The sequence below is a fragment of the Oncorhynchus gorbuscha genome, linkage group LG05, assembly GCF_021184085.1.
Source record: "Oncorhynchus gorbuscha isolate QuinsamMale2020 ecotype Even-year linkage group LG05, OgorEven_v1.0, whole genome shotgun sequence".
Lineage (NCBI taxonomy): Eukaryota > Metazoa > Chordata > Actinopteri > Salmoniformes > Salmonidae > Oncorhynchus > Oncorhynchus gorbuscha.
The window spans coordinates 90,482,327-90,498,191 of NC_060177.1; the positions used below are offsets into that span (position 1 = coordinate 90,482,327).

General features: G+C 43.5%; 1 protein-coding gene across 1 annotated transcript in view; it reads left to right on the top strand.

Annotated features, from left to right (window-relative positions):
• The window catches only part of LOC124036654 (keratin-associated protein 5-1-like), a gene marked incomplete at both ends in the record, with an annotated part of 84,068 nt that extends 76,016 nt beyond the window's left edge, over positions 1–8,052 (top strand). The window contains one exon of the mRNA XM_046351476.1: positions 7,908–8,052. Within this exon, the coding sequence (XP_046207432.1) occupies positions 7,908–8,052 (145 nt within the window). The remainder of the gene's footprint in view (positions 1–7,907) is intronic.
• Between the last annotated feature and the right edge of the window lie 7,813 nt (positions 8,053–15,865).

Consider the following 15,865-nt stretch of genomic DNA (forward strand, 5'->3'; position numbering starts at 1 on the left):
TAGGGCTATCTCTGTATAGGGCTATCTGTATAGGGCTATCTCTATATAGGGTTATCTCTGTATATGGCTATCTCTATATAGGGCTATCTCTATATAGGGCTATCTCTGTATAGGGCTATCTCTATATAGGGCTATCTCTGTATAGGGCTATCTCTGTATAGGGCTATCTCTGTATAGGGCTATCTCTGTATAGGGCTATCTCTGTATAGGACTATTTCTTTATAGGGCTATCTCTGTAATCTACTTTTTGGTTACTACATGATTCCATATGTGTTATTTCATAGTTCTGACATCTTCACTATTTTCTACAATGTAGAAACTTTCTCTTTCTACCGTTTGTAAATCACAATGCCTCCATATTTTCTGATCTCCTGGCAGCCAGGATTCAAGATGTCTTCCTCTTTCTACTTCCAGACTGTGACTCTCAGTCTGTATTCTCAGAGGGGGTTTGAACCATTTTTTTGATTGGTCTTTAGTTTGGATGCTGTTAGTGAGCTGCAGAGCAAGATTATCTATTGGGAGAAGGAGTTATCGAAAAATATCGGAAACTATAGAAAACTATAGGAAACTATAGGATAGGAAAATATAGGAAACTGAAGGATAATATAGGAAAATATAAGAAACTATATGAAACTATAGGAAAATATAGGAAACTATATGAAACTATAGGAAAATATAGGAAAATATAGGAAACTATATGAAACTATAGGAAAATATAAGAAACTATATGAAACTATAGGAAAATATAGGAAACTATATGAAACTATAGGAAAATATAAGAAACTATATGAAACTATAGGAAAATATAGGAAAATATAGGAAACTATATGAAACTATAGGAAAATATAGGAAACTATATGAAACTATAGGAAAATATAAGAAACTATATGAAACTATAGGAAAATATAGGAAACTATATGAAACTATATGAAACTATAGGAAAATATAGGAAACTTTATGAAACTATAGGAAAATATAGGAAACTATATGAAACTATATGAAACTATATGAAACTATAGGAAACTATAGGAAACTATAGGAAAATATAGGAAACTATATGAAACTATAGGAAAATATATGAAACTATAGGAAACTATATGAAACTATATGAAACTATAGGAAAATATAGGAAACTATATGAAACTATAGGAAAATATAGGAAACTATATGAAACTATTGGAAAATATTTTTTAAAATATAGGAAGCCATTGGATCCTAGAGGAAAATACAGGAAAATAGAGGAAACTATTGGAAAATATAGGATATTATGGGAAAATATAGGAAAATATAGGAAACTATAGGAAAATATAGGAAACTATATGAAACTATTGGAAAATATTTTTTAAAATATAGGAAGCCATTGGATCCTAGAGGAAAATACAGGAAAATAGAGGAAACTATTGGAAAATATAGGATATTATGGGAAAATATAGGAAAATATAGGAAACTATTGGAACCTGTAGGAAACAGTAGGAAAATATTGCAAACTATAAGAGAATTTATGAAACTTTAGGAAACTATAGGAAGCTATATGAATCTATAGGAACACATGGGAAACTACAGGAAATTGTAGGAACTATTTGAAGATACTGGAAAATATAGGAAAATATTGGAAAATATTCGGAAACTATAGGAAAACATTGGAAAATACAGGAAAATATTGGACAATATAGGTAACTATAGGGAAATGTACGAAACTACAGGAAACTACAGGAAACTACAGGAAACTATAGGGAAATGTACGAAACTACAGGAAACTACAGAAAACTACAGGAAACTACAGGAAACTATAGGGAAATTTACAAAACTACAGGAAACTACAGGAAACTACAGGAAACTACAGGAAACTATAGGGAAATGTACAAAACTACAGGAAACTATAGGAAACTATAGGAAAATGTACGAATCTACAGGAAACTATAGGAAACTATAGGAAACTATAATATAGGAAACTAAAATATAGTAAAATATTGGAAAATATAGGAAACTATAATATAGGAAACTAAAATATAGGGAAATATAGGGAAATAGAGGAAACTGTTGGAAACTTGGAAAATATTGGCAACTTTAGGAAAATATAGTAAACTTTAGGAAAATGTTGGAAACTACAGGAAACTACTGAAAAATATAGGAAACTATAGGAAAACCATGCTTGCCCATCAAAATTCACACATACACATATGCACACACACGCGCACACATGCGCGCTTACACACACACACACACACACACACACACACACACACACACACACACACACACACACACACACACACACACACACACACACACACACACACACACACACACACACACACACACACACACACCCCCACAGGCCCCATCTCATGTACTACTTAATTAATATTCATTAAATCAAATCTCATATCTTCAATCAAATTCAATCAAATGTATTTATAAAGCCCTTTTTTACATCAGCCGATGTCACATCCCTCCTTCATCCAATATCTTCTATTTTATTATCACAATTATTAGGAGATTAAAGCATTGAGTGAAAGATGTTTTATGATAATGAATAATAAACTGATTCGATGAGTTTCTGTTATCACAAAATATCACTTTGAGAGGAAGAGTTGGATAACACAGATTCAGTTGTTTTGTCTAGAGACACAGTAAGATTAACAGAAAAACAAGAAATCTATTATCACTCTGAACAGACTGATGGGGTTTTGGAGGAGGGAGACCAGACTGAGTTCTATTGGAGGAGGGAGACCAGACTGAGTTCTATTGGAGGAGGGAGACCAGACTGAGTTCTATTGGAGGAGGGAGACCAGACTGACTGGTTATGGAGGAGGGAGACCAGACTGAGTTCTATTGGAGGAGGGAGACCAGACTGAGTGGTTATGGAGGAGGGAGACCAGACTGAGGGGTTATGGAGGAGGGAGACCAGACTGACTGGTTATGGAGGAGGGAGACCAGACTGAGTGGTTATGGAGGAGGGAGACCAGACTGAGTGGTTTTGGAGGAGGGAGACCAGACTGAGTTCTATGGGAGGAGGGAGACCAGACTGAGTGGTTTTGGAGGAGGGAGACCAGACTGAGTTCTATTGGAGGAGGGAGACCAGACTGAGGGGCTTTGGAGGAGGGAGACCAGACTGAGTGGTTATGGAGGAGGGAGACCAGACTGAGTTCTATGGGAGGAGGGAGACCAGACTGAGGGGCTTTGGAGGAGGGAGACCAGACTGAGTGGTTATGGAGGAGGGAGACCAGACTGACTGGTTATGGAGGAGGGAGACCAGACTGAGGGGCTTTGGAGGAGGGAGACCAGACTGAGTGGTTATGGAGGAGGGAGACCAGACTGAGTTCTATTGGAGGAGGGAGACCAGACTGAGTTCTATTGGAGGAGGGAGACCAGACTGACTGGTTATAGAGGAGGGAGACCAGACTGAGTGGTTTTGGAGGAGGGAGACCAGACTGAGGGGTTATGGAGGAGGGAGACCAGACTGAGTGGTTATGGAGGAGGGAGACCAGACTGAGTGGTTATGGAGGAGGGAGACCAGACTGAGTTCTATGGGAGGAGGGAGACCAGACTGACTGGTTATGGAGGAGGGAGACCAGACTGAGTGGTTTTGGAGGAGGGAGACCAGACTGAGTGGTTATGGAGGAGGGAGACCAGACTGAGTTCTATTGGAGGAGGGAGACCAGACTGAGTGGTTTTGGAGGAGGGAGACCAGACTGAGTGGTTATGGAGGAGGGAGACCAGACTGAGTTCTATTGGAGGAGGGAGACCAGACTGAGTGGTTATGGAGGAGGGAGACCAGACTGAGTTCTATTGGAGGAGGGAGACCAGACTGAGTGGTTATGGAGGAGGGAGACCAGACTGAGTTCTATTGGAGGAGGGAGACCAGACTGAGTGGTTATGGAGGAGGGAGACCAGACTGACTGGTTATGGAGGAGGGAGACCAGACTGAGTGGTTATGGAGGAGGGAGACCAGACTGACTGGTTATGGAGGAGGGAGACCAGACTGAGTGGTTATGGAGGAGGGAGACCAGACTGAGTGGTTATGGAGGAGGGAGACCAGACTGAGTGGTTTTGGAGGAGGGAGACCAGACTGAGTGGTTATGGAGGAGGGAGACCAGACTGAGTGGTTATGGAGGAGGGAGACCAGACTGAGGGGTTATGGAGGAGGGAGACCAGACTGAGTGGTTATGGAGGAGGGAGACCAGACTGAGTTCTATTGGAGGAGGGAGACCAGACTGAGTGGTTATGGAGGAGGGAGACCAGACTGAGGGGTTATGGAGGAGGGAGACCAGACTGAGTTCTATTGGAGGAGGGAGACCAGACTGACTGGTTATGGAGGAGGGAGACCAGACTGGTATTTCAGTTATTGTGAAATCTTCCTTTCCAGACAGTGTCTCTGTGACACACACCCCCGCCCACTACACAGGCACACATCCTCCTCTTCTTTGCAGTTCACAGTCCAAGGCAACAGCCAGCACACATTTTCACCCTCCTTTTATCCCCCCCCCTTTTCCATCCCTCCCTCATCCAAACTGTTCAAGCCACTTGTCTGCCAGCGAGTCAAGATGGCCGAGCAGCCCTGCAGCCAATCAGACAGCTTGGCACGCTGAGGAGAGATCCATGGCCAGCTGATCCCAGTCTCCCACTTTCTCAGTCTGCTCCGAGAAACTTTTGGATGCTCGCAAATATCTCTCTCTCTCTCTCTCTCTCTGAGCTTCACGGTCTGTTAAACTGGAGTGGATTAGAGGGAAGGGAGGGAGTGGGAGAGAGGGCCAGGGGCTTAAAGGATAGAGAGAGAGAGGAGAGAGAGGTGGAGAGATGGGCAGTGTTGGAGAGAGAGAGAGCAGAGAGAGAGGGGGAGAGGGAGGGGGGGAGGCAGAGAAAGAATTGAAATTGAACTGAGAGAGAGAGAGAGAGAGAGAGAGAGAGAGAGAGAGAGAGAGAGAGAGAGAGAGAGAGAGAGAGAGAGAGAGAGAGAGAGAGAGAGAGAGAGAGAGAGAGAGAGAGAGAGAGCAAAAGACAACAGCCTGTGACCATGGGGCTTGGTAAAATCTGTTATCTGATAACCCTGCTACACCAGATCAGTGGTTTAATGTCCAGCATCAAGGCGGACAGGATACTTTACACTTAGATGCTTTCTGCCTGTCTGCCTGTCTGCCTGTCTGCCTGTCTGCCACGGCTAGCTGAACACACACAGTCTGGCAGCCTGTACCCTTCAGTGGTTGGCACTGGCACAGCCCACTGCCATCGTGAGAGCAGATCTCATCCGTTCATTCTGCTTCTGTTGGAGCGGTAGGATGGAGCACCTCGGTCAGATGGCGTTGTAGAACATAGAGTGTAGCCACTTTTTTACTGTTCATCTGCATCTGAAATGTATTCCCTGTGATACTGCTCTCTGCTGTTTGTGGTGTTTGGTGTCTGCCGCTGGCTGGCTGTGTTGAGGCTAATCTCGCTCTAAGTACAATATGTTTCTCTCTGTTGCAGTACAGATCAGTACAAGGCCGATACACTTGCCTGACCTTCTGTGAGAAAAATATGTTGATCTCGATTTTTTGTGGACAAAATGGGAAAGAAAACAACTCGCATACTCGAGACAATAAAATCCCTACAACTATTCATTTAACTAGGCAAGTTGGTTAATGTCACGCCCTGACCTTAGAGAGCCTTTTATATTTCTCTATTTGGTTAGGTCGGGGTGTGATTTGGGTGGGCATTCTAGTTTTTCTATTTCTTTGTTGGCCGGGTATGGTTCCCAATCAGAGGCAGCTGTCTATCGTTGTCTCTGATTGGGGATCATACTTAGGCAGCCCTTTTTTCCCACCTTAGTTTGTGGGATCTTGGTTTTCGTGTGGTGCCTGTGAGCACTCCAGTCGTTATGTCTCGTTTGCTGTTTATTGTTTTCGTTCAGTTGCTGTATGGCCTGCAGAACGGTTTTTTGTTGGTGTTCATCAAAACAAAACAAAAAAGATGTAGGCTTGCCACGCTGCGCCTTGGTCTCATTCCAACAACGAACGTAACAGTTAAGAACAAATTCTTATTTATAATGACTGCCGTCCCCGGCCAAACCCTAACAACACTGGGCCAAACCCTAACAACACTGGGCCAAACCCTAACAACACTGGGCCAAACCCTAACAACACTGGGCCAAACCCTAACAACACTGGGCCAAACCCTAACAACACTGGGCCAAACCCTAACAACACTGGGCCAAACCCTAACAACACTGGGCCAAACCCTAACAACACTGGGCCAAACCCTAACAACACTGGGCCAAACCCTAGCAACACTGGGCCAAACCCTAACAACACTGGGCCAAACCCTAACAACACTGGGCCAAACCCTAACAACACTGGGCCAAACCCTAGCAACACTGGGCCAAACCCTAACAACACTGGGCCAAACCCTAACAACACTGGGCCAAACCTAACAACACTGGGCCAAACCCTAACAACACTGGGCCAAACCCTAACAACACTGGGCCAAACCCTAACAACACTGGGCCAAACCCTAACAACACTGGGCCAAACCCTAACAACACTGGGCCAAACCCTAACAACACTGGGCCAAACCCTAACAACACTGGGCCAAACCCTAACAACACTGGGCCAAACCCTAACAACACTGGGCCAAACCCTAACAACACTGGGTCAAACCCTAACAACACTGGGTCAAACCCTAACAACACTGGGCCAAACCCTAACAACACTGGGCCAAACCCAAACAACACTGGGCCAAACCCTAACAACACTGGGCCAAACCCTAACAACACTGGGCCAAACCCTAACAACACTGGGCCAAACCCTAACAACACTGGGCCAAACCCTAACAACACTGGGCCAAATGTGCGGCACCTTATGGGACTCCCAATCACAGCCGGCTGTGATACAGCCTGGAATCGAACCATGGTCTGAAGACACGCCTGAGATGCAGTACCTTAGACCGCTGTGCATGACAAGACATTAAAATCCCTACAAGAATCCTTCCACCCACCTTTTTCATGACTGTGTTGTTATGGTGTGTTGCATGGTGACACAGTGATCACTGGAAATAAAAATCTGTTATTCAGAGTCACTGGGGAAAGGAGAGAAAACACACATTTTCACATCTCTAATGACAAGACGTCACATTCACAACAACTACACTTCTCTAATGACAAGACATCACATTCACAACAACTACACTTCTCTAATGACAAGACATCACATTCACAACAACTACACTTCTCTAATCACAAGACGTCACATTCACAACAAGGCTTGTTGTGGTGAGCCACAAAAACTGCTGTGGAGCATCTCAACAGCAGGGTGACACAGAACTGGAAGTTAGCAAGTTCAGGAGGGAGTGTGTGTGTGTGTGTGTGTGTGTGTGTGTGTGTGTGTGTGTGTGTGTGTGTGTGTGTGTGTGTGTGTGTGTGTGTGTGTGTGTGTGTGTGTGTGTGTGTGTGTGTGCGTGCGTGCGTGCGTGCGTGCGTGCGTGCGTGCGTGCGTGCGTGCGTGCGTGTGTGTGTGTGTGTGTGTGTGCGTGCGTGTGTATTATGACATCATCCAGTGGAGGGTTGTCTGAGGTGACACCTTCTGGACCACCGACACCCCCTGTGGACAGAGGAGAGACGTGCCACGCACAGACCCCAGAGAGGCAGGAGAGACATGTAACCTTGATCACTGTGTCCCCAAAGAGACTAACAGTCCCCCCCCCACCCCACCCCCACCACCATTTCTTTCCACTGTCAAGTATTTCATACGCCTACCATCAGCTCCTTACAAGACATTCTGTTCACACTCTCATACAAGCAGGCAGCAGTCCAATTTTAAAAAATAGATCATTTAAACAGAGAATATATCAAAAACAATGTCTACGGACAATTTTTTAAAATTCACTTTTAGTTACATGGATTTAATCTCTTTGAGATGACATCTATTTTGCAGGAGACTGTGTGTGTGTGTGTGTGTGTGTGTGTGTGTGTGTGTGTGTGTGTGTGTGTGTGTGTGTGTGTGTGTGTGTGTGTGTGTGTGTGTGTGTGTGTGTGTGTGTGTGTGTGTGTGTGTGTGTGTGTGTGTGTGTGTGTGTGTGTGTGTGTGTGTGTGTGTGTGTGTGATTGCTCCAATTGAAACCTGTGATTATAAGATGAGCAGCCGAAGCGAACCAAATTGAGATTATCTCGAGAGGTGGTCTGAGTTCGGTTCTCTTGAATTCCGTGGCCCGGTTCCCTTATTCCCGCACCTCACGCTAGACTACTGCAACACCGTTTCAATCAATCAATCAAATGTATTTATAAAGCCCTTCTTACATCAGCTGATATCTTAAAGTGCTGTACAGAAACCCAGCCTAAAACCCCAAACAGCAAGCAATGCAGGTGTAGAAGCACGGTGGCTAGGAAAAACTCCCTAGAAAGGCCAGAACCTAGGAAGAAACCTAGAGAGTAACCAGGCGGGTGGAGATTATAACAGAACATGGCCAAGATGTTCAAATGTTCATAAATGACCAGCAGGGTCAAATAATAGTAATCACAGTAGTTGTCGAGGGTGCAACAGGTCAGCACCTCAGGAGTAAAAGTCAGTTGGCTTTTCGTAGCTGATAACTGAGAGTATGTCTACCGCTCCTGCTGCGTCTAGAGAGTTGAAAACAGCAGGTCTGGGACAGGTAGCACGTCCGGTGAACAGGTCAGGGATCCATAGCCGCAGGCAGAACAGTTGAAACTGGAACAGCAGCACGGCCAGGTGAACTGGGGACAGCAAGGAGTCATCAGGCCAGGTAGTCCTGAGGCATGATCCTAGAGCTCAGGTCCTCAGAGAGAGAGAGAAAGAAAGAAAGAAAGAAAGAAAGAAAGAAAGAAAGAAAGAAAGAAAGAAAGAAAGAGAGAGAGAGAGAGAGAGAGAGAGAGAGAGAGTTTAGTTTATTAGGATCCCCAGCCACTCTTCCTGGGGTCCACATAAAACCTACAAATACATGACCAAGTAAGGAACACAAATAGACAAGAAGAATTAGCAAGACCATACTTAAATTCACACAGGACACCGGATAAGACAGGAGAAATTCTCCAGATATAACAGACTGACCCTAGCCCCCCCGACACAAACTACTTTCAGCATAAATACTGGAGGCTGAGACAGGAGGGGTCAGGAGACACTGTGGCCCCATCCGATGATACCCCCGGACAGGGCCAAACAGGCAGGATATAACCCCACCCACTTTGCCAAAGCACAGCCCCCACACCACTAGAGGGATATCAAAAGACCACCAGCTTACTAGCCTGAGACAAGGCTGAGTATTTAGCCCACCAATATCTCCCCCACGGCACATTCCCAAGGGGGGGGGCGCCAACCGGGACAGGAAGATCACGTCAGTGACTCAACCCACTCAAGTGATGCACTCCTCGTAGGGACGGCATGGAAGAGCACCAATAAGCCAGTGACTCAGCCCCTGTAATACCCCCCCCCCACCCCCCAACTCTGATTTAACACTGCTGCTACTCTCTGTTCATAATATATGCATAGTCACTTTAACCATATCTACATGTACATACTACCTCAATCAGCCTGACTAACCGGTGTCTGTATGTAGCCTCGCTACTCTTACTTTTCACTGTCTTTTTACTGTTGTTTTATTTCTTTACTTACCTATTGTTCACCTAATACCTTTTTTGCACTATTGGTTAGAGCCTGTAAGTAAGCATTTCACTGTAAGTTCTACACCTGTTGTATTAGGCGCACGTGACAAATAAACTTTGATTTGAGGGTTTGAGGCAGAGAATCCCAGTGGAGAGAGGGAACCGGCCAGGCAGAGACAGCAATGACGGTTCGTTGCTCCAGAGCCTTTCCGTTCACCTTCACACTCCTGGGTCAGACTACACTCAATCATAGGACCTAATGAAGAGACGAGTCTTCAAATAAAGACTTAAAGGTCAAGACCGAGTCTGCGTCTCTCACATGGATAGGCAGACCATTCCATAAAACTGGAGCTCTATAGGAGAAAGCTCTGCCTCCAGCTGTCTGCTTAGAAATTCTAGGGACAATTAGGAGGCCTGCGTTTTGTGACCGTAGCAAACGTGTAGGTATGTACAGCAGAAAGATAGATAGGAGCAAGCCTATTTTAGCAGTAAAACCATGAAATCAGCCCTCGCCTTAACAGGAAGCCAGTGTAAGGAAGCTAGCACCGGAGTAATATGATCACATTTTTTGGTTCTAGTCAGGATTCTAGCAGCCGTATTTAGCACTAACTGAAGTGTATTTAGTGCTTTATCCGGGTAGCTGGAAAGTAGAGCATTGCAGTAGTCTAACCTAGAAGTGACAAAAGCATGGATTCATTTTTCTGCATCATTTTTGGACAGAAAGTTTCTGATTTTTGCAATGTTACGTAGATGGAATGTTTCCCCTGTCAGAACCCCTCACACTAGACTACTGTTATAACCCCTAGACTACTGTTATAACCCCTCACACTAGACTACTGTTATAACCCCTCACACTAGACTACTGTTATAACCCCTAGACGACTGTTATAACCCCTCACACTAGACTACTGTTATAACCCCTCACACTAGACTACTGTTATAACCCCTCACACTAGACTACTGTTATAACCCCTCACACTAGACTACTGTTATAACCCCTCACACTAGACTACTGTTATAACCCCTAGACGACTGTTATAACCCCTCACACTAGACTACTGATATAACCCCTCACACTAGACTACTGTTATAACCCCTAGACTACTGACATAACCCCTCACACTAGACTACTGTTATAACCCCTAGACGACTGTTATAACCCCTCACACTAGACTACTGATATAACCCCTCACACTAGACTACTGATATAACCCCTCACACTAGACTACTGTTATAACCCCTAGACTACTGACATAACCCCTCACACTAGACTACTGTTATAACCCCTAGACGACTGTTATAACCCCTCACACTAGACTACTGATATAACCCCTCACACTAGACTACTGTTATAACCCCTAGACTACTGATATAACCCCTAGACCACTGATATAACCCCTATACTACTGTTATAACCCCTAGACTACTGATATAACCCCTCACACTAGACTACTGTTATAACCCCTAGACTACTGATATAACCCCTCACACTAGACTACTGATATAACCCCTCACACTAGACTACTGATACAACCCCTCACACTAGACTACTGTTATAACCCCTAGACTACTGATATAACCCCTAGACTACTGATACAACCCCTCACACTAGACTACTGTTATAACCCCTAGACTACTGATATAACCCCTAGACTACTGATATAACCCCTCACACTAGACTACTGACATAACCCCTCACACTAGACTACTGTTATAACCCCTCACACTAGACTACTGATATAACCCCTAGACTACTGATATAACCCCTAGACTACTGATATAACCCCTCACACTAGACTACTGATATAACCCCTAGACTACTGACATAACCCCTCACACTAGACTACTGATATAACCCCTCACACTAGACTACTGATATAACCCCTAGACTACTGATATAACCCCTAGACTACTGATATAACCCCTAGACTACTGATATAACCCCTCACACTAGACTACTGATATAACCCCTCACACTAGACTACTGATATAACCCCTAGACTACTGTTATAACCCCTAGACTACTGATATAACCCCTAGACTACTGTTATAACCCCTAGACTACTGTTATAACCCCTCACACTAGACTACTGATATAACCCCTAGACTACTGATATAACCCCTAGACTACTGATATAACCCCTAGACTACTGATATAACCCCTAGACTACTGTTATAACCCCTAGACTACTGATATAACCCCTCACACTAGACTACTGATATAACCCCTAGACTACTGATATAACCCCTCACACTAGACTACTGATATAACCCCTCTCACTAGACTACTGTTATAACCCCTAGACTACTGATATAACCCCTCCCACTAGACTACTGTTATAACCCCTAGACTACTGTTATAACCCCTCACACTAGACTACTGATATAACCCCTCACACTAGACTACTGATATAACCCCTAGACTACTGTTATAACCCCTCACACTAGACTACTGTTATAACCCCTCCCACTAGACTACTGATATAACCCCTCCCACTAGACTACTGTTATAACCCCTAGACTACTGATATAACCCCTCCCACTAGACTACTGTTATAACCCCTAGACTACTGTTATAACCCCTCACACTAGACTACTGATATAACCCCTAGACTACTGTTATAACCCCTCACACTAGACTACTGATATAACCTCTAGACTACTGATATAACCCCTCACACTAGACTACTGATATAACCTCTAGACTACTGATATAAACCTTCACACTAGACTACTGATATAACCCCTCACACTAGACTACTGATATAACCCCTCACACTAGACTACTGTTATAACCCCTCACACTAGACTACTGTTATAACCCCTAGACTACTGATATAACCCCTCACACTAGACTACTGATATAACCCCTAGACTACTGACATAACCCCTCACACTAGACTACTGATATAACACCTCACACTAGACTACTGATATAACCCCTAGACTACTGACATAACCCCTCACACTAGACTACTGATATAACCCCTCACACTAGACTACTGATATAACCCCTAGACTACTGATATAACCCCTCACACTAGACTACTGTTATAACCCCTAGACTACTGATATAACCCCTAGACTACTGATATAACCTCTCACACTAGACTACTGATATAACCCCTAGACTACTGATATAACCCCTAGACTACTGATATAACCCCTAGACTACTGATATAACCCCTAGACTACTGATATAACCCCTAGACTACTGATATAACCCCTCACACTAGACTACTGATATAACACCTAGACTACTGATATAACCCCTAGACTACTGATATAACCCCTAGACTACTGATATAACCCCTCACACTAGACTACTGATATAACCCCTAGACTACTGATATAACCCCTAGACTACTGATATAACCCCTAGACTACTGATATAACCTCTCACACTAGACTACTGACATAACCCCTCACACTAGACTACTGATATAACCCCTAGACTACTGATATAACCCCTAGACTACTGTTATAACCCCTCACACGAGACTACTGTTATAACCCCTCACACTAGACTACTGTTATAACCCCTAGACTACTGATATAACCCCTCACACTAGACTACTGATATAACCCCTCACACTAGACTACTGTTATAACCCCTCACACTAGACTACTGTTATAACCCCTCACACTAGACTACTGTTATAACCCCTCACACTAGACTACTGTTATAACCCCTAGACTACTGATATAACCCCTAGACTACTGATATAACCCATAGACTACTGATATAACCCCTAGACTACTGATATAACCCCTAGACTACTGATATAACCCCTAGACTACTGATATAACCCCTAGACTACTGATATAACCACTAGACTACTGATATAACCCCTCACACTAGACTACTGACATAACCCCTAGACTACTGATATAACCCCTCACACTAGACTACTGATATAACCCCTCACACTAGACTACTGATATAACCCCTAGACTACTGATATAAACCTTCACACTAGACTACTGATATAACCCCTCACACTAGACTACTGATATAACCCCTCACACTAGACTACTGTTATAACCCCTCACACTAGACTACTGTTATAACCCCTAGACTACTGATATAACCCCTCACACTAGACTACTGATATAACCCCTAGACTACTGATATAACCCCTCACACTAGACTACTGATATAACACCTAGACTACTGATATAACCCCTAGACTACTGATATAACCCCTAGACTACTGATATAACCCCTCACACTAGACTACTGATATAACCCCTAGACTATTGATATAACCCCTAGACTACTGATATAACCCCTAGACTACTGATATAACCTTTCACACTAGACTACTGACATAACCCCTCACACTAGACTACTGATATAACCCCTAGACTACTGATATAACCCCTAGACTACTGTTATAACCCCTCACACGAGACTACTGTTATAACCCCTCACACTAGACTACTGTTATAACCCCTAGACTACTGATATAACCCCTCACACTAGACTACTGATATAACCCCTCACACTAGACTACTGTTATAACCCCTCACACTAGACTACTGTTATAACCCCTCACACTAGACTACTGTTATAACCCCTAGACTACTGATATAACCCCTAGACTACTGTTATAACCCCTAGACTACTGATATAACCCCTAGACTACTGATATAACCCCTAGACTACTGATATAACCCCTAGACTACTGATATAACCCCTAGAATACTGATATAACCCCTAGACTACTGATATAACCCCTAGACTACTGATATAACCCCTAGACTACTGACATAACCCCTAGACTACTGATATAACCACTAGACTACTGATATAACCCCTCACACTAGACTACTGATATAACCCCTAGACTACTGATATAACCCCTAGACTACTGTTATAACCCCTCACACTAGACTACTGTTATAACCCCTAGACTACTGATATATCCCCTAGACTACTGATATAACCCCTAGACTACTGACATAACCCCTCACACTAGACTACTGATATAACCCCTCACACTAGACTACTGATATAACCCCTAGACTACTGATATAACCCCTCACACTAGACTACTGTTATAACCCCTAGACTACTGATATAACCCCTAGACTACTGATATAACCTCTCACACTAGACTACTGATATAACCCCTAGACTACTGATATAACCCCTAGACTACTGATATAACCCCTAGACTACTGATATAACCCCTCACACTAGACTACTGATATAACACCTAGACTACTGATATAACCCCTAGACTACTGATATAACCCCTAGACTACTGATATAACCCCTCACACTAGACTACTGATATAACCCCTAGACTACTGATATAACCCCTAGACTACTGATATAACCCCTAGACTACCGATATAACCTCTCACACTAGACTACTGTGTGTGAGGGGTTATATCAGTAGTCTAGGGGTTATGTCAGTAGTCTAGTGTGAGGGGTTATATCAGTAGTCTAGTGTGAGGGGTTATAGACTACTGATATAACCCCTAGACTACTGATATAACCCCTAGACTACTGTTATAACCCCTCACACGAGACTACTGTTATAACCCCTCACACTAGACTACTGTTATAACCCCTAGACTACTGATATAACCCCGCACACTAGACTACTGATATAACCCCTCACACTAGACTACTGTTATAACCCCTCACACTAGACTACTGTTATAACCCCTCACACTAGACTACTGTTATAACCCCTCACACTAGACTACTGACATAACCCCTAGACGACTGTTATAACCCCTCACACTAGACTACTGTTATAACCCCTAGACTACTGATATAACCCCTAGACTACTGATATAACCCCTAGACTACTGATATAACCCCTAGACTACTGATATAACCCCTAGACTACTGATATAACCCCTAGACTACTGACATAACCCCTAGACTACTGATATAACCACTAGACTACTGATATAACCCCTCACACTAGACTACTGATATAACCCCTAGACTACTGATATAACCCCTAGACTACTGTTATAACCCCTCACATTAGACTACTGGTATAACCCCTAGACTACTGATATAACCCCTAGACTACTGTTATAACCCCTAGACTACTGATATAACCCCTAGACTACTGTTATAACCCCTCACACTAGACTACTGTTATAACCCCTAGACTACTGATATAACCCCTAGACTACTGATATAACCCCTCACACTAGACTACTGTTATAACCCCTAGACTACTGATATAACCCCTCACACTAGACTACTGTTATAACCCCTAGACTACTGATATAACCCCTAGACTA